The 21,167-nt window shown below is 38.8% G+C and overlaps 1 protein-coding gene across 2 annotated transcripts in view; it reads right to left on the bottom strand.

Annotated features, from left to right (window-relative positions):
- The window catches only part of TBC1D4 (TBC1 domain family member 4), a 219,384-nt gene that overhangs the window by 6,813 nt on the left and 191,404 nt on the right, over nt 1-21,167 (bottom strand). For both annotated transcript variants that reach the window (XM_040266876.1, XM_040266874.1), the window contains 5 exons: nt 18,760-18,918; nt 15,701-15,945; nt 9,982-10,141; nt 7,131-7,300; nt 1,345-1,521 (listed from right to left, as the gene is read on the bottom strand). In XM_040266876.1, the coding sequence (XP_040122810.1) occupies nt 1,345-1,521; nt 7,131-7,300; nt 9,982-10,141; nt 15,701-15,945; nt 18,760-18,918 (911 nt within the window). The remainder of the gene's footprint in view (nt 1-1,344; nt 1,522-7,130; nt 7,301-9,981; nt 10,142-15,700; nt 15,946-18,759; nt 18,919-21,167) is intronic.

Here is a 21,167-nt window from a genome sequence, read left to right on the forward strand (position 1 = left end):
ACTGAACTTATATTCTGAAGTAACTGTGAGAGAGCTCATCTTTAGGTAGGTTGGTAAGGAGTCCAGGGCCCTTGAGGAAGAAGGGTCCAAGGCCTTAGAGAAGGAGAAAGGGGTCTGAGGCTCTCAAGGAGAAAGGGAGGAACAGAATGTTTTTTCTACATTGCTTTGTCTTAGCCAATATAACAATGTATCTTGCTCAAGGACATGTTTCTCCTTAACAAGAACCTTCTGACTAATCTTGTTATTTTAAGATGTATATTATGGGAGTGGGTCTGATAAGACCTTTCTTTCTATTGTTAGCTCCAATCCTGTTATCTTAAAATGTAAATTGGGGGAGTGGGTCTGGTAAGACCTTTACAACCTTGAGACATTCTTTTGATTTACTGTAATAACCAATTGAAAAAGTATATAACTCCCTTGCTGAAACTAGTAAGGGGGGCATTCTCAGGCCCCCTTCTGATGTGTATGTCAGAAGCTTTCTCTGTCCCTTTTTCACTTTAATAAAACTCTGGTACACAAAAGCTCTTGAAGGATCAAGCCTGGGCCCTGGCTAAATCTTCTTTGGAGATCAACACATTAAGCTATCAGCTGCAAATTCCTTCATGGCAAGGATTACATGTTACCTGTTTTCATTCAATCTTCTCCTTTCCATTTCTGTGAGTTTTACTCTAGACAGTTCTCATCTTCCCCAATCAGATTTCTACAAATAATTGCTAGCTGGTCTCCCTACCTTGTCTCCCCATTCTAATCTGTCCTCATCAAGGTTTTGCCAGACTGATCTTCCTAAAGTATGGTTCAAAAATTTTGAGAGATTTCTCTCTCAACATGATTAAAGCTGTGTTCCTCTTCTTAACCTTGAAAGTTATTTACAAATCCGCCTCCATCATGTTTACCCCACTTCTGCCCAATGTAAATCTTATATGGATTTAAGTTTCCTCTAAGTTCTGCCATATTATCCAGCTTTCAACACTCCCCACTCCTCACTCATTCCTCCCAGCAAGCCTCTAGAGTCCAGCTCAAGCCCCAAGACCCCCAGAGCTTTCCCAGTTTCCTCTAGTCAATCCCTCCCAACTTAAGCCAAACATTCAAAACCCAGCAAATTTTGAATCAGATTCTGCTCTGAACCGCCATTTAATTATTTTGTGAGAGGAGAGTTTCTCTCCCAACTGATACTTAAATCAGCATGTGTATTTGTAGCCCCCAGGGCACTTGGACACAATCTGATACACAGGTCAGCAGTCAGCAATGGCTCAATCTACACCACAGCTCTATCCTTCCTGCGATGGTTCTATGCAGGAGAGGAGGCACTCAACAGCTTTTATGGCCAAGTCGTCATCTCTTTACCTGTAATTTTTCTAGAAGGTCCATGTTTTGTCTTTTCAGTTGGCTGTTGGCCCTCTCCAGCTTCTCCATGGGCTCACTCTCCTCGCAAGCATAGGAAGATTCTTGAAGTTCATCCTGTAGCACGTGATACTCCACCTCATAGGCATGTAACTGTTTAGAAATATCCATCTCAAAAACCTGCAGTGAAAACAGGGGTCAGTCTGACCTTCCGGATGTACACAAAGATACATCTGTGTATCTAAGGTACTTCATGTAGATTTCCCAATACTTCTTAATGAGGAACAGCACGACATACCAAACAAAAGGAATTGTAACAAGCGTGACTGTCAAATAAGGACAAACAGATGATTTCTATACAATTGAAACATTCTCATGACAAGGCCAAGACACTAGAGAAGTTAATGTCCAAAGATATTTTGCAACTAAAATATACATAATCTAGGAATGGTCTCCCAAAGTGTTGCCTACCAGATACACATGAGTAACTGAGTAACTCTTATACAAGTTGGAGATCAACTGCATAGGGTATTCCTATAATAATAAGACCAAAAGCCCTTCTAATTATTTGTCAAGAAGGTAGAAAGGGCTTGTACTAAATATTTTCATCCATTTTCTAATCCATACAAGTCTCTTAGAATTCACTAACATATCCTACCAGAGAGAGAATCTTAAAATTGCACACCATGGGAACTATACATACGTATTCAATCACTCAGTTGTGTCCAACTCTGTGACACCATGGACTGTTCCTCCGTCCGTGGGATTTTCCAGGCAACAATACTGGAGTGGGTTGCCATTTCCTTCTCCAGGGGATGTTCCCGATGCAGGGATCAAACCCGCATCTCCTGCATTGGCAGGTGCATTCTGTAGCACTGAGCCACTTGGGAATTGGGCACTGTATGGAGCTGTTTGATTGCAGCTGCCTCTGCTCTCCCATATTGTCACCCATTAGGAAGACAGTTTGCTTCAAAGTTAGAGAACAAGTAACTCTTCCTTAGTCTAAACTTGCAAGAGAAAGTGAGCTGCCATTTAAGCACTGGTATCCACACTAACACTGTTGGGAGAGAAGAAACCACAAAAAATCTCACTGATTTACTTGCACTACTACTATTAGAGATACTCAAATCTTAGAATTGAAATGATATTTCGTGACAATATTGTTATTCTTTTTAAATAAGCTTCTTTTTTTACCCCTACCCAGTGAGTATGAACACAGTGGACTATACTATACAACCCTTAAAAATGAGAGCATTAATATATTTATTGGCATGCAAAAATGTCCAATACTCTACAAATATTTTAATAAAAAATCATTACACAACAGCATGTACAGTATAATTAGAGATTGTAAGAGGATGTTTAAGATGTTTTAAATCTCAAGCTATTGAGATTTGTAACTTTACTTTCTTCTTTGTGCTGTTCTGCATCATTTGCATTTTTACAGTAAATAAAATTCATCAAAGTCTCCTTTAATATTAACAATTCATTTTTGTTCAATTGCTAAGGTGTGTCCTACTCTTTGCAGTATGCTATGTGCCCCTGTCCTTTACTATCTCCCAGATTTTGCTTAGATTCATGTCCATTGAGTTGGTGATGCTATTTAACCATCTCATCCTCTGCTGCCCCTTTTTCCTTTGGCCTTCAGTCTTTCCCAGCATCAGGGTCTTTTCCAATGAGTCAGCTCTTCACATCAGCTGGCCAAAGTATTATTCCATAGTTAATCAATTCTACTGGCTAGAAAGTTATCTCTAATATCAAGTCCAAATCTATCAGCCTATAACTGATATCAAATAACCATAGTAATAATCTCCAAAGCTAAGCAATTCCCTCATTAATCTTAGAAAAGAGAGGTGGTGTAATTTCAAATCAAACCTCATCTCTCTCTAAAACCACAATCTCTGACTACTTGCCAGCCCCAAAAGATATTTCTGAAGAATTAGGGAATAACTGAATATGTAAATAAAACTTATATTTTTCTATTTCCAGAGGATCTTAACAAATAAAAAATATTCACAGGTATTTACAGAATAATCCGATTGTGATTTCAATTCCACACGTGGTAGAAAGTTTTACATTCTTGTTATAGACTTGTATAGAATGATACAAAATTCTTCAACTGAGTTGGTTACATTTACCCCTAAAAACAATGTTATTTCCATTCTGTACAGAAGGAAGCTGAGACTCAGAGAGGTTACCCTCACTTGCCCAAAGTCACACAGCTAGTAGATAGCTGAACACCAGCACAAAATCTTGGAGAAGGCGATGGCACCCCACTCCAGTACTCTTGCCTGGAGAATCCCATGGACAGAGGAGCCTGGTGGGCTACAGTCCATGGGGTCGCAAAGAGTCGGACACGGCTGAGCAACTTCACTTTCACTTTTCACTTTCATGCATTGGAGAAGGAAATGGCAACTCACTCCAGTGTTCTTGCCTGGAGAATCCCAGGGATGGGGGAGCCTGGAGGGCTACCGTCTATGGGGTTGCACAGAGTCAGACACGACTGGAGCGACTTAGCAGCAGCCACAGGAGCAGCACAAGATCTCAGACTCCCTTTCTCTTGCTCTAAACTCTGTCTTTTATCTGCTATCCCAAGGGCCTCTTGGAAAGTGGTAAATTTTGTCAGTACTCGTAAGGCATGACTGCTTTATTTACAAATCTGGTCTTAAGTATATTCATGTCATCTGAACAACAATATATAACTGCCACTTACCTGGTCCCTATGAAGAATCAGGGACTAGGTATATGATATGCTGATTACCCTCCGTTTGCTTCCATTCTCTGCCCTCATCCATTCTCAGTACCCTAGGAGGCAGACCCCTCTGACCTGCATTCCTCACACTTTCCTTCCTGCTGATTTCTGGTTCAGTTCAGTTGCTCAGTCATGTCTGACTCTTTGTGACCCCATGGACTGCAGCACACCAGGCCCCCCTGTCCATCACCAACTCTCAGAGTGAACTCAAACTCATATCCATTGAGTCGGTGATGCCATCCAAACATCTCATCCTCTGTCATCCCCTTCTCCTCCTACCTTCAATCCTTCTCAGAATCAGGGTCTTTCCAGTGAGTCAGTTCTTCGCATCAGGTGGCCGAACTTTTGGAGTTTCAGCTTCAGCATCAGTCCTTCCAATGAATTTTCAGGACTGATTTCCTTTATGATGGACTGGTTGGATCTCCTTGCAGTCCAAGGGACTCTCAAGAGTCTCCTCCAACACAACAGTTCAAAAGCATCAATTCATTGGCACTCAGTTTTCTTTATAGTCCAACTCTCACACCCATATATGACTACTGGAAAAACCATGGCTTTGACTCGATGGACCTTTGTTGGCAAAGGAATGTCTCTGCTTTTTAATATGCTGTCTAGGTTGGTCATAACTTTTCTTCCAAGGAGCTAACATCTTTTAATTTCATGGCTGCAATCACCATCTGCAGTGATTTTGGAGGCCCCCAAAATAAAGTCTGACACTGTTTCCACTGTTTCCCCATCTATTTGCCATGAAGTGATAGGACCAGATGCCATGATCTTCATTTTCTGAATGTTGAGCTTTAAGCCAACTTTTTCGCTCTCTTCTTTCTTCATCATCAAGAGGCCTTTAGTTCCTCTTCACTTTCTGCCATAAGGGTGGTGTCATCTGCATATCTGAGATGATTGATATTTCTCCCGGCAATCTTGATTCCAGCTTGTGCTTCATCCAGCCCAGCATTTCTCATGACTTCTGGTTTGGTATAGCCAATAGCAAAGGTCATCAGGAGATCAAGAGGGGCAGAAGAAAGAGGTTGGTAACTTCTTCCCTGCTCCTTCCCTGTCTTGCTCACCAAGAGTACAGCAACCTCCAGAGAGCCTGCCTCCAGACTTCTGGCACTCACTGGGCCTGGCAGCACTATCATATCCTCCTCCTCTTCATGCAGCACCAGGGATATGAGCAGTTCCCTCTGTCACTGGTTCCTAAGTGCCTGGACATCGTGTCTTGTTCCCTTAACCTTGTCTGCACTCCCGTAAATCATACCCTCCCTTGAGTTGCTGGAGGTAGACTCTGTTTCCTGAAAGGGACCCTGACTAATAAAGCAAGTCTCATTTAAGCCTCACAAAACCTCTTGGGTCAGAACTGTCCCATTTCACACGTGAGAACACTAGGGTTCAGAAGGTTAGAGTGATGTGTACAAGACAGACAACTAATAAAAGATCTGGAAGTTGGATGACTCCAAGACTGTCTAATTCCAGTCTTCATTCCTGTCATGTGTACTCCTCATATATTTTAAAACAGAATTGGTGGTTCAGACGGTAAAGAATCTGCCTGCCAATGCAAGAGACTCAGGTTTGATCCCTGGGTGGGGAAGATCCCCTGGAGAAGGGAATGGCAACCCACTCCAGTATTCTTACCTGGGAAATCCCACGGATAGAGAAGCCTAGTAGGCTGCAGTCCATGGAGTCATAAAGAATCAGACACAACTAAGTGACTAACACACACAGCAATACTACAAAGCTAAGTGCATCTCAGCTTATTCATTTATTAGTTCTTCCTAACCTGCCTCTTGAGAAACCTATATGCAAGTCAGGAAGCAACAGTTAGAACTGGACATGGAACAAAGGACTGGTTTCAAATAGGAAAAGGAGTATGTCAAGGCTATATAGTGTCACCCTGCTTATTTAACTTATATGCAGAGTACATCATGAGAAACGCTGGGCTGGAAGAAGCACAAGCTGGAATCAAGATTGCTGGGAGAAATATCAATCACCTCAGATATGCAGATGACACCACCCTTACGGCAGAAAGTAAAGAGGAACTAAAAAGCCTCTTGATGAAAGTGAAAGAGGAGAGTGAAAAAGTTGGCTTAAAGCTCAACATTCAGAAAACGAAGATCATGGCATCTGGTCCCATCACTTCATGGCAAATAGATGGGGAAACAGTGGAAACAGTGTCAGACTTTATTTTGGGGGGCTCCAAAATCACTGCAGATGGTGACTACAGCCATGAAATTAAAAGACACTTACTCCTTGGAAGAAAAGTTATGACCAAACTAGATAGCATATTCAAAAGCAGAGACATTACTTTGCCAACTAAGGTCCATCTAGTCAAGGCTATGGTTTTTCCAGTGGTCATGTATGGATGTGAGAGTTGGACTATGAAGAAAGCTGAGCACTGAAGAATTGATGCTTTTGAACTGTGGTGTTGAAGAAGACTCTTGAGAGTCCCTTGGACTGCAAGGAGATCCAACCAGTCCATTCTGAAGGAGATCAGCCCTGGGATTTCTTTGGAAGGAACTCCAGCACTTTGGCCACCTCATGCGAAGAGTTGACTCATTGGAAAAGACTCTGATGCTGGGAGGGATTGGGGGCAGGAGGAGAAGGGGATGACCGAGGATGAGATGGCTGGATGGCATCATTGACTTGATGGACGTGAGTCTGAGTGAACTCCGGGAGATGGTGATGGACAGGGAGGCCTGACGTGCTGCAATTCATGGGGTCGCAAAGAGTCGGACACAATTGAGCAACTGAACTGAACTGAACTGAACTGAACTCTCTAAGTTCTATCTTCAGTCTTACCACTGATCTAAATTGAAAAACTCACGAATCATCACAGGCAAGGACTGAATCACCTTGCCTGGGCACAGCCACACAATGTCACAAGGAGAAATTACACAATAGTTTCATTTCTAGGTAAAATGTATCTGATCAAATTTAAAAATGGTCAAGCAAAACACATGTTTATGCTAACACATTTAATAATATAATTAGTAGAGAAACTGCTATATAATCTTATACCTTATTATTACCATTTAAATCATACCTGGGTAATTATTTTTTCCATTTCAGATGAATTCATATCAGGGAGAGTGATTTTAAGGAATTCAACAATATTTTCAAAGTTTTCACATTCCATTATGAGTGTCTCTTGGTTGCTCAGCAGGCTTAGGGCAACCTTAAATATAACTTCAGTTCCCTGAAGAAAAATAATATCTGAAAAAAAAAAAGATATATAATTTTCATGATCAAAATTATGCCTCTACTATGTAAAACGTGACCTCTGTGTGTTAATGGGGTTTTTTGCATGGTTGTATGTATGTGTGTGTGTGTATGGTGGTTGTTTTAATTACTGCAACAGAACCACAGAATATTTTACAAAATAAAACTGGTCAAAATAACCTAGTTTGAATTAAATAATAATATGACAAAAACAAATAATCAGTTATTTAACTATTCTTCTTACTTATTTAGGAACCTCAGATAAGGTCAGTGTAAAAAGAAAAAGATAAATTATATATTTGTTTGGCCACGTATTTATAATTTTTAGTGCCGCAGCAGCAGTTGCAAATTTAACAGAGACTGATATTTAGATTTGCTTCATGAGGAGAATACAAAAACAAGTCAACATAATCAATAGTTTAGGATTATTTAAACTCTCATTACCATAATATAAAACTACAAGAACCAGTTAATATGTAATTAAACCTGTACTAGGGAAAAAAATTAAAGAAAAAAAAACTTTAAAAGAAAAATCAAAATCAGGGTATAACCTAAATCAGAAGAGAAAAAGAAAGGCTACCCTAACTCTGAAAGTGAAAGTGAAGGTGCTCTGTCCTGTCCAACTCTTTGCGACCCCATGGACCGTAGCCCACCAGGCTCCTCTGTCCTTGGGATTTTCCCAGGCAAGAGTACTGGAGTGGGTTGCCATTGCCTTCTCCAGGCGATCTGCCTGACCCAGGGATCAAACCTGGGTCTCCTGCATGGCGGGCAAACGCTTTACATCAGAGCCACCAGAGCTTCAGCCTAACTCTGAACTTTGCTCCAAACAAATGTAAACACACAATAGTTTTGAAAAGTACTAAATACTTTTGTATGAGCATTCCTCTCAATCCATGCCATTCTGTAGTCAGTAATAAACAAGAGGGGGTTGTTAAAAATGAGGGAACCATGAAACAATCACTTCAAACATGGTCATTCTTCTTGCTCACACATCTTTCCCTTTGCTGACAGTCTCTTCTTCACTCAGTTCTAAGAATGGAGTGGCTATTGTAGAGCTGACAGCATCATTCATATTCTCTTAGCAAAAAACAGATGACTGGGGAGATACGTTTCCTGAATTCAGATATCAAGCTTCCTAGGGTAAGTCAGAGAGAGATACCCTAAATATCATTTTAGATTTGATAAGCTATTTCCTGATAAGAACATATATAAATGAAAGGATTTATAGAAGACCTATAAAGAGAAACCCAAGCTCCAAAGAAAACTTCCCTGGAGAAAAAGTAATTGTGTATGCTCAATAAAAATATGGAAATTTGGTAAATATTTGATTCTGGGCATCCTTGTTTTACTCTTTTGCTACACTTTGCCTACAAATTGTATCAGCACTAATGCAGTGTCTAATTTTTAAAGCCACAGCCCCTAGTAGGAAGGACACAGTACACTGTAATCTGGTGTTGCTGCTGCTAAGTCACTTCAGTAGTGTCCGACTGTGCAACCCCATAGACGGCAATCTGGTGTTATGTATACATATTACATGTATTACATATCTTCAGGCTTCCCTGGTTAGCTCAGATGGTAAAGAATCTGGCCACAATGTAGGAGACCTGGGTTCAGTCCTTGGGTTGGGAAGATCCCCTGGAGGAGGATATATCTTCAAATTTGAAGTTTCTCCAAATAACTTTTTTTTCCCTATAACTGATATATTCTCTTTATTCTATTTTAGTTCATTTTTTTCAATCCTGGTAATGACCTACAATCAGGCCAATACTTAAAATTTGACCAAAAGCTCCAATTTAGCAAAAGCAAAGATATAAATACTGTCTACTTGCACTACGGATACCAGATAGATGAGTGGAACAGAAAAACTGGAAGCCTCTTCTGAGGTCATCAAGCTCTTAACATTAGAATAAACCTCTGCTAAAGAGTAGTTTTTTAAAAGATGGTTTGCTTTTTAAATAACAGATTTAGACAAACCTAACTAAAGAGGTGTGATAGATTTAAAAGCCTCATAAGGTAATATAAGCTGTGTCACACTCTCTTTTTACTACACTGTGGAGCAAAGCAGCACCTCAACAACTTGCCCTGGGTCCAACCAGCTGTGCACCCAGTGTTAGAGATGGGCACCACCTCTGTACTGGCATGATAGGAGGGCACTTCAAGCAATAAAACAGGAATTCCAATTACCTTGTTAACAATAAAAAGTCACATTAACAAGTGCCATTAGAAACAACATTGAAAGAGGTTGCTTCCATTAACCAGTCAGAGAACATGCTGTTTCTCTGTGCTTTGAATCCAGGTTGAAGAGGAAAATGGGGAAGGAAAAATAAAAAAGATAGGAAAGATGTGCATAAATATCTGAAAAAATTATACAGTAGAATTCCTTAGTTCATTTTTTTTTAATTACACTGTGATTTTTTTAGGTATAAAGGAAAATAATTCCATTATACTTTACTCAAATACAGGAGCTCAACTCTTCTTTCCCTTTGCATTTCAATTTAAGACTAAAATGGTTTCAAATTACTCTCAGAATGGAGCCAGGCACATTTATTAAATTCCATTAGCAATTTGTGATTCTGTGACACGATGCTAGATAAAACAATTGGAGCACCTTATGGCTAGAAGTATACCCCTTGGAATAAATAACGCTGTTCCAATTAATCATTGGCGTCTCTTACCAAACACTCTGGCTACAAATCCTAATGGAAATTGAGAGGCAAACAATGTGAGGAACCAGGGGGCAGCATAAAGACTGGGGCTGATTTCATTTTCTTCAAGATGATTGTAGAGATCTCTGTGATAATCATGAAGGAGCCTGGACAGCTGGTACATTTGAATCTAAAGTTAATTTGGAGAAGAAAAATAAAATATTATGCATTTATCTGAGTACACATAAAATAAATACTGTTTAATTTCATTACTCTAATATTTAATAACTAACTCAGGTATATTAGAGAAACAAAAGCAATATTGTTTTATTATTATGTTAAAGCTGACAGATCCAAGTTCATTTAACTGAGATCACAAAGCAAGTCACTGTAAGTCCATCTATGACTAGAGAGCACATTTCTCTAACACGTGTGTTTCGGTATCGCCATGTATACCTGGAAATGGTAATTATTGCTCCTGTAGGAAGGTATGGCTTTTGGAATTTAGTCAGAATCGTCCTGGCTCAGGACTCTCATGGAAGGTCCATTCTAATTGCAGACCAGTTCCAGAAAAGCTCCCATTCAAGAGAATCTACCACATCTAGTTCAGAAGCAAGACCTTGTCTCTCTTTGCTGGGTCCAGCACTGGATTTATGACAGAACCCACCAGGCAATCTGCACTGCTAGGATACTGTCAGGCTTTAGGTTAAGGAGCCAGAAACCTGAACTGTGATTTCTGATATCCAAGATATTCCAGCAGCACATTTTCTCTTGACACAGGAGATTAAAGCAAAAAGTGCAGTCCGAATGTTTATAGTACTGAAAGAAATTATTTCACTTAGCTACTGAGCTGATTATTCATATTTAAAAAAATATTATAAAGACAGCTTATAGTAAGTTTTAAAGTCTTACATGTGGGTAGTTAAAAGTAAAGCAGTAGCAAATAATAAACAAATCTATGATTTGTGCTTTAATTTAAAATTTTATCTACACAGTAACAGATTGAGTCATGAGTCCTTGATCAGTTATATCAGCTTAACTTCTTGGTGTGAAGTACATTCAACATTTTCCTAAATCTAGCAGAACTTCTTTCTCTAGATATCATCAAAATATCATTCTTAAGTAGTATAAAAATGGCTTAAAATAACCAACTATATTATGAATTCAACTGTTTTTCAGAGCACAGAACTAAAAATCAAAGTACTATACATAAATATAGCAAATGTTTGATCTCTATCTGTGGAAACTAAGGTTCCACACAAGCTGTAAAAGGAAAGAATTAAAGAGCCACTGGAAGTCATAAAATAAGTTTAGCAGCAGTCAAGCAAAGAGGTTTAAAAAATGAGATTATAATCTCATTAAGTCATGTTGAAAAAACATCATAAATTTATTTCTATTAGGCCACATACAGTTTAGAAACTAGAAATACTGGGCTCTAAGTATTGATGTTGTTGGTAGTACAAAAAACAAAGACATCTATAGCAGAATAAAAAGAAAGCCTATCATCAAAAACATTCAGTCCTTGTTCATCCAATATCTTAACACAGAGGCAATATATATATATTTTTTTAGTAGAACCTTATTTTTTCCCTACATTCTAATCTGGGGGTTAAGAATATTTCTTCCATCAAGGTATATTTACATTAAATTTCTTTTGACAAATAAAATATAATTCAGTCTTCCTTCCAAGGAAACTTTCATAACAAGATGCCATTTGCTAATAATACACAATTTTTCAATTCTACCTTAGAGATAACATGAAAGTCTTCCAATGGAAGAGACAGAACTGGAGGAAGGGAGATGCAGAGAGTGGGGGAGAAAAAGCAGAGACCAAAGACCAGATAAAATGATGCTTTACACTTAGCATAGAAAACAGCAGACACAAATATGATGGGCTGTCCATAGTTAAAAGAGCCCTCAACCTCCTCATTTTACAGATAAGGTGTGTGCCTGCTGGAGAGAAGGAAAGATATACCCATTTGAATGCAGAGTTCCAAAGAATAGCAAAGAGAGATAAGAAAGCCTTCCTCCATGATAAATGCAAAGAAATAGAAGAAAACAATACAATGGGAAAGACCAGAGATCTCAAGAAAATTAGAGATACCAAGGGAACATTTCATGCAAAGATGGGCTCAATAAAGGACAGAAATGGTATGACAGAAGCAGAAGATATTAAGAACAGGTGACAAGAATACACAGAAGAAATATATAAAAAAGATCTTCATGACCCAGATAATCACGATGGTGTGATCACTCACCTAGAGGCAGACATCCTGGAATGTGAGGTCAAGCGGGCCTTAGGAAGCATCAATATCAACAAAGCTAGTGGAGGTGATTGAATTCCAGTTGAGCTATTTGAAATCCTAAAAGATGATACTGTGAAAGTCCTGCCCTCAATATGCCAGCAAATTTGGAAAACTCAGCAGCGGCCACAGGACTGGAAAAGGGCAGTTTTCATTCCAGTCCCAAAGAAAGGCAATGCCAAAGAATGCTCAAACTATCGCACAATTGCACTCATCTCACACGCTAGTAAAATAATGCTCAAAATTCTCCAAGCCAGGCTTCAGCAATACGGGAACCGTGAACTTTCAGATGTTCAAGCTGGTTTTAGAAAAGGCAGAGGAACCAGAGATCAGATTGCCAACACTGATTGGATCACTGAAAAAATGAGAGAGTTCCAGAGAAACATCTACTTCTGTATTGACCACGCCAAAGCCTTTGACTGTGTGGATCACAACAAACTGGAAAATTCTTCAACAGTTGGGAATACCAGACTACCTGACCTGCCTCCTGAGAAATCTGTATGCAGGTCAAGAAGCAACAGTTAGAACTGGACATGGAACAACAGACTGGTTCCAAATTGGGAAAGGAGTACGTCAAGGCTGTATATTGTCACCCTGCTTATTTAACTTATATGCAGAGTACATCATGAGAAACACTGGACTGAATGAAGCACAAGCTGGAATCAAGACTGCTGGGAGAAATATCAATAACCTCAGATATGCAGATGACACCACTTTTATGGCAGAAAGTGAAAAAGAACTAAAGAGCCTCTTTATGAAAATGAAAGAGAGTGGAAAAGTTGGCTTAAAACTCAACATTCAGAAAACTAAGATCATGGTATCTGGTCCCATCACTTCATGGCAAATGGATGGGGAAACAGTGGAAAAAGTGAGAGATTTTATTTTGGGGGCCTCCAAAACCACTGCAGATGGTGATTGTAGCCATGAGATTAAAAGACGCTTGCTCCTTGGAAGAAAAATTATGACCAACCTAGACAGCATATTAAAAAGCAGAGACATTCCTTTGCCAACAAAGGTCCATCTAGTCAAAGCTTTGGTTTTTCCAATAGTCATGTATGGATGTGAGAGTTGGACTATAAAGAAAGCTGAATGCTGAAGAATTGATGCTTTTGAACTATGGTGTTGGAGAAGATTCTTGAGAGTCCCTTAGACTGCAAGGAGATCCAACCAGTCCATTCTAAAGGAAATCAGTCCTGAATATTCACTGGAAGAATTGATGCTGAAGCTGAAACTCCAATAGTTTGTCCACCTCATGCAAAGAATGGACTCATTTGAAAAGACCCTGATGCTGGGAATGATTGAAGGTGGGATAAAGGGGACGACAGAGGATGAGATGTTCGGATAGTATCACCGACTCAATGGACATGAGTTTGAGTAAGCTCTGGGAGTTGGTGATGGACAGGGAAGCCTGGCGTACTGCAGTCTATGGGGCTGCAAAGAGTCAGACATGACTGAGCGACTGAACTGAACTGAACTGCTGTGCCCAAGCTCACACCATGCAGGTAATCAGAAGTCCTATCAAGTGATCCTAAGCCTGTTGCCACTTCCAGTTCTGAACATCATGCTGATTGAAAAAGAAACACTTTCTGTTCTAGCAAGTAGAAAAATGTTACATCTCACTTTACAGATCAAAAGGCTCTATTTTCCAGTTAAGATTCCCAGTCTCATGGCCTCTAAGAACACTGTCCCCAAAGATTCTTAAACATCTTCATTTTCATAACTATTGACAGGAAATATTTCTTGGTAATTGTGGGTCATATTAATCAACATATAAATCCAGTATATATGAATTTTTATAATGTAAAATTGATGAGGAATTTCTTCAAATTGGAAGAAGGTTGCATTTTTAAAGTGATGTCTGTATCTACCCTTTTAATTTATGAATCAAGACCATGCGACTCCTTTCTTTGAAATTTTAATGGCAGATTCCAAACTGTTACTTCTGAAAATCAAAGCTACTGAACTCTTACAAGGGTACCAAATGCTTCCTATACAATATGGCACAGTAAACTGTTTAGAAATAAAGTAAAAAATAAAACCTTCCATAGTCATTACTATTTCACTTGCAGAATGTTTATAGACCTACGAATAGTCATCAACTAGGAATCAACTGTCAGATGATAAAGAATCCACCTGCAATTCCAGGAAACCTGGGTTCGATCCCTGGGTTGGGAAGGTCCCCTGGAAAAGGAAAGGCTACCAACTCCAGTATCCTGGCCTGGAGAATTCCACAGACTGTGTAAGTCCATGGGGTCACAGAGTTGGACACGACTAAGAGACATTCACTTTCATGAATCACTGTATTTGATTTCTCTACCCTGAAATCAGGATTTCTGTACACCCTTCATAAGAACTGACAGCTGAAACCCAACATTGAGAGCAAAACCCTATCTCCCTGCCAAAAATTCCATCTTGAAGAAGTATTAAAAAATGGAGCACTCCCTCTCTACTCATCCTCTCAAGAAAACGCCACTTACTATAACATTCATAGAGTGAAAATAAAGTATCACTTTGCCCAAGGATTGGTAAGATTGAAATACTACATGCAAATACTGATCACTGGGAACCAGTAAAAAGTATATTTTAAAAGCACTTTAAAATATTTTAGTTCTTATCTAAAGCATAATATTATGACGAACTCAGCATCATGTCTACCTCATTTCACGGGAGGAGAACCCTGACACATTTTTCTCTTTAAAGTCTTTCTTTATATTTTTATGTCTGAAAGATTTAAATTGCAAGGTAGTGGTTGTTTAAGATATCGTATCTACAGTGAAAATTTGGACTTTTTGTTAGAAAACAGCACGTTAAGGAAAGTGAAGTTTAAACTAGTGAGGGGAAATGTATAAACAGAAAGTTTGAAGTGTAATAATGGCAGTGAATACACTGCTTAACTGAAAAATCTTAATGTTCTTCTTCAGAACGTAAGAAAAGCAGACTGAAAAAGCGCCACTGATGCCGAATACATTTTCCTCTATAAAGCCCTGTCTACTCTTAAGGTGGAGGGAGACAGAAAGTTTGAGAAGAAACACGATATATATATTTGCCATTGATGCACTCAAAGCAAAAGAATAAGGCATTATAATTTTAGATTTTAAATAAAATATCTATGATTCTTTTCAACTGATAAGGTGAGGGAAAGGGAGCAAAGATGATACTTTCTCCAGGCAACTGGTAGACTTAGGAAATAGGGACTTGAGGACACATGTGAATGGCTTATTTATCTGCTTCAGAAACTATGGAAAAGTTACTCTGCCTATGGGTGTCATACACTTACCAGTTTAGCAAAATCGCAAATCCCACACTAAAATCATGAACTAAAACATGCCTCTGCATTTATCCAAGTTCTGAGACAATGGGCTCAAATTTCTTTAAATCTTCACTGTAAATCAGAAGAGGGCTCCGCTAAGATTTTTACCCGTTTCTTGGGAAGACCCACCACTCACCTGCAGCGACATCATATCAGGTCGGTACTGCTTGCGGAAGCCCAGGTCATACATGAGGAATTTCAGCATTTCAAAGGCTTGCTCTTCACTCATGTGTAGAAGCAAGACTCCAGCCACAAAGCTGATCCCCTGACAGTAACCCACTTCTTTGTCCAGTAATGAGTAGGCTTTCAAGAGATTAAAGAGTGACAGCTGCCCAGCCCCAAGCTGTGCTGAAAAGTAAGGATGAGTAGGAAATGTTCTCCCTGCAGAAGAAAAAAGAAAAATATTTTTGAGATGCCCTGATGCTTTGGAGTCCAGAGTGAAACTGCAATTCAGCAATTTCGAGGAATAAATCAACGCTCTTTTCCAATACGGAATACTGCCTGGAGTACCTACCCCTCTAACTGAGTCTTTCTCCCTCTAGAGAGTCCCAAGTCCTCTTATCATATACATGGAGATCACCCCATCTCCATGTATATGATAGAGGAGCAAATAACTGATGCTAATAAGCACTTATTTTTAGGGGAAAAAAGTTCATAAACAAATCAAAGACATATTCAGAAAGATCTCAGGGAATAGGATATAAAACTTACTCTGATTGTAAATCAAGGCTAATTCTAAGTTCACATAGAAACCACCCACTAACTGAAATCAAACCAGTCAATCCTAAAGGAAATCAATCCTGAATATTCACTGGAAGGACTGAAGCTGAAGCTCCAGTACTTTAGCCAGCTGATGCAAAGAGCTGACTCATTGGAAAAGACCCTGATGCTGGGAAAGATTGAAGACAAAAGGAGAAAGGGAAGACTGAGGATGAGATGATTTGATAGCATCCCTGACTTAATGGACATGAATTTGAGCAAACTCCGGGAGATACTGGAAGAGGAGATACTGGAAGAGGATACTGGTATGCCACAGTCCACGGGGTCACAAAGAATAGAACACAACTTAGTGACTGAACAACAACTGAAATCAGAATTCTACAGATGGTATCATATAATTTAAGAAGAAATCTTAGTAGTCCATAGCAGATTCCTTTCTGCTTTTCTTATATTATGACAGAAGAGGGACTTTTTTGGGTTGTTTTCTTTTACAGTCAGTCTATCATTCAGGAAATACCCCAGTTTGTGTGTGTGTGTGTGTGTGTGTGTGTGTGTGTGTGTTTTCAAGTATTCTTGGCTTTCTGTTTCTTAAACTACCTCCATCCATGAGTCGGACATGACTGAGTGACTGAACTGAACTGAACTGATCCACGAGCCATGCAGACCTCTTTTATTTTCAGTATAATCCAAGAAGGTCAAGGATAATGAAGGGCCAAGCTGATTTAAAATAAATTCCCCTCTAAAATTCACTTCTGTGTACAAAATTACCATAGAGACGCTTCAGCAAGCAAATTAGTCCTGGATCACTAAAAAGTTGGTACTAAACACTGAAACAAACCCATCTTCAACCCTAAAGCTGTATACAGTGGTTTGGGACTTTCCTTGTGTCATGAAAATGAAGGGAGTGTTAGCTTCCTTGTGCAATGATTACTCATGACGGTTAGAACTTGTAAGAAGGCCAGATTTTTTAATGTTTTCCACCAGATTTGCTTAAAAGTGATTCTCCCACACACACACCCAGGAACTGATAAGATTATTTCTGCAGAGCAAATAAAGGGGAAGATATGAGAAATTAACAAGAACGTGCTGAGGAAACACAGATGACTATGAGCAAAGTCAAATAAGCAATTTTTTAAATTATCATTTTACTTTTTCACTTAAAATGCTTGCTACAGAAAACTATAAATATACTGTCCGTCAAGACTTTAATTCTGGTTCCAATTTTTTTTCCGACCAGGCTTTTTTTCCCCCTGTAACATGATCTCATCATCTCCTTATCTTTTAGGATATCTTGACTAGCTCTAAATTCGACATCCCAATTTCTAGACTCATTATCCATTTCCGGTCACAGAACCACACATCTGCAGGGATTCACAGTGATTGACTGGTTCATTGTCCTCATTTAAGAGAGAGGATTGAAACTCAGAAGCAAAGTAATTTGCCTAAAACTACTGTTCAGTGGTAACATCAGGACAAAAAATGAAATTTTCAGTTTCTCAGTAAAATTCTCCTTTTCAATTCTACTGGGCTCAAAAAATATTAACTCAATTGGCCTTTTCCCAACAGAAGTTGTTTGTCATCCAAAGGAGCAGAGGTCAGTTTTGCCCTGTGATTTTTATACAGCCTGAAATGAAGTGACCTCTCAATGTAAAGTAACCCCTTGTTTTCCCATATGGGCTGAAATAACATATCTGGCCACCTTAAATAAATCAACTTTTAGGGATATATATATAAGATAATTCAAATGTCAATGTCAATTTAATTCAGTAAGTTGCATATTTTTAAATAATAGAATATAACATTAATTTAGAGAAAAATTAGAGACAACATTATTTTTTAAATTATTACACCATTTTGCTTTCCATAAGTTATTTGAAACTCAGCTTTTAAAATGGTGACTTTATAATGCTGCCATAAATGCTGGAAATTCACATAACAGTAGGACAGTTCATTCTTATTTCATCCTCCAAAGATGTATTCATGATTTTCCACAACCTAACCACATACTGTATTGCTTTTTAAAGGCTTATTCAAAAGCTTATTTTCAGCAATATGTCCAGAAATACTTAGTAGACTTTGTTAAATTCTCTGGTGCCCCTTTAAACCTACTCTAGCCTATTTCAAGACCACTGCTGACTAAAATAGTAATTGTTTATCTCAAAGAAAAGTCAGTTGTTCAAAAAACAAGAAGTGAGAGCACCCGAAAACATGACCTTTATAATGATTCAAATACAAGATGACTCTTTTCAGAGTACAAGTCTGAGGATAAAGACTTCACTCCACATGCAGGCATTCAGGGTATCTTCAACCAGACAGAGGGCCGATATGCCCTCAGGAAAGAACAAAGTCAGCAACTCTGCAGGCCAACAGATTATCTTTATCAACACCAAGAATAAAATTAAAAAAAAAAAAAAAAACTCAATGAAAGGACCGATTGTTTACTTTCATAAATTAGAATCAATACGGCAGACATACCTAAATCCACGAGGATAGCGTGCTGCTGAGCCGTGAGCTGTTTTAAAAGCTCTTTATAGGATATGTCGGGAGGTTGTTGTTTATTAGGCAATCTGTGTCTCAGACGATATTGCAAAGCTAGGAACTGCCAGATTTCTCCTCGTCGACTTTTGGGAACACCTGCAATCAAAGAGATAAGAAAGCAAGGCCTTGAAGACTGGAGTGATGTTCCTAAATCACAATTGATTAACTATAATGCTTCAAATAGGCAGTCATACTACTACATACACACAGCCATACATACTCGTGTCCTGTGTGCCATGCTAACCACACAGTATGCAAGCATATTTTGACAGGTTTAATCCTCTAGCTGCTGCCTTACAAAAGAAACCCTCAAATAATGAGGAAAATAATGGCAATATTAACAAGAACACCAGCCACTGCTGATTGAGAGCCTAATACAACATGTATTGAGGAGGTGTAGCTTTTGAGCATTGCAATTACAGAAACTGCACCTCAACTATTCACAGGTGCTTAATGAGACAGGTAATTACTACTATCTACACTTTACAGATGGCAGAGCTGAGGGAGAAAGAGGCTAAGTCACTTCCCAGGTTCTCATAGCTAGTGCAGTTGAGAATCCAAACTCTAGTTTCAGAGGCCAAATTCTAAAATACTGAAATGTATCACTGCTTATTTTCACCTTTTATTTGGTTTGAAGCTACTAACAAATGCTAATATTCATACTCTGATTTCTAAATCTCTGTCATTAAAAAGTAACTTTGTAAAAGAGAATTAAATAGCATTTTTACGGTCCACAAAAAAATGAAATAAAAATGGCAAATACAATACAAAGGGAGAGCTTCAGAACGTCACTTAGCCTTTGAGAAGAAAGTAGCTAGGCTATACAATGCTTCCTTCATTCATATATAATGAAATAGTAACTCCAGTGTGCTTGAAAACCAAAAACAAGCAGTTCAAAGTATGTTCAAACTATGTTTTTTATGCTAAGGGACATGAAGTAAAGCACTGGGAGGGACATAATTCAATTCTTTGCAGGAAAGGTAATTTTATTTCACTGCTTTCAATCCAAAAAGACTAGATATGGGATGGGTTCCTGAGTTCTAGCTGGGTAGAGGAAGGTTTAATGGCACTAATCTTTTTGGAATGCAGTGTCACAGTCTGCAGAAGCTGAAAGTATTCTTGTCCAAAAACTACACTCCAGGCTCCTGAACATGAATTATAAGGTCCTCCACAGGGTATGCCTTGAAACTACTATTTTTAGTTCCATTACCTCCCATTCCCTGCCATATTAGGTATACACTAAGTATTCACATACTCATAGCTTATGGTTATTGCCAGACCTCCAGTTTCTTGTTTCTACTGTTACCTTTATGGAATTCCAAGCTCCTCCAGTTGATCACCTAGTATATCTCCATCTGTCTTTCAGGAATGAGCCTGTATGCCATTCTTCTGCAGAAACTCTCCCTAACATCTCCAGGAGTAAGACTCCCTTCTCACATACTATGTGACTCAGACTGTAATATTAGCATATTGGATTACAGTTAGTGCTATACTGTATATCTGTCTAGTTTCCTCATTTAGATGGTGAACTCCCTGAGAATAATCAGCATATTTTCATCTCTGAATGATGAAATCCAAGAATATACCTTGCTACTTATATATGTGTTGATTGAATGAATAATCTTATATAAAAAGTCATTTTTAGAGGGTAACTTTCATTAGCCCATTAAACGGATCACTGTTAAGGAGAGGGCTGTTATGTTAACCATCCAATAACAATTTCAAAAAGGTAATTCACTTCATTTATTTAGTTTTGGCTGTGTTGGGTCTTCATTGCTGCATGCAGGCATTCTCCAGCTGCAGCAAGAAAACAGTTGTGTTCTCTTTGTTGCAGTGTGTGCACTTCTCACTGTGGCTACTACTCTTGCTGCAGAGCATTAGCTCTATATCATGGGCTCAGTAGTTGTGGTGCATGGGCATAGTCGCCCCACAAAATGTAAAATCTTCCCAGACTAGGGAACAAATCTGTGCTCTTGCACTGGCAGGCAGATTCTTAACCACTGGACCACCAGAGAAGTCTGGTAATTCACCTTAGTTAAATATTTATTGAGCATCTAACATATAGCAGAGAATAGAGCATGGCATTGAAGAAACCTCATCATTGAGCGTCAAATAAATCCATTCTCAGGAAAATTAGTCTCATTCATTCATTCATTTAGTAAATAACATGTAAGATGCTGTCTTAGGTGTTAGGAGTAAGGGGGCGGGGGGATGGTGAGAAAACACTTAACAGATAAACACATAGATACAAAATTATAAACTATGGGAAGCACAATTAAAGGGAAAAAATCATGAGAAAGAATAACACAGCAAAACTATTTTATTTGGGGTTGGGAGGGCACTCT

Source organism: Oryx dammah, unplaced genomic scaffold (assembly GCF_014754425.2).
Source record: "Oryx dammah isolate SB20612 unplaced genomic scaffold, SCBI_Odam_1.1 HiC_scaffold_24, whole genome shotgun sequence".
NCBI lineage: Eukaryota > Metazoa > Chordata > Mammalia > Artiodactyla > Bovidae > Oryx > Oryx dammah.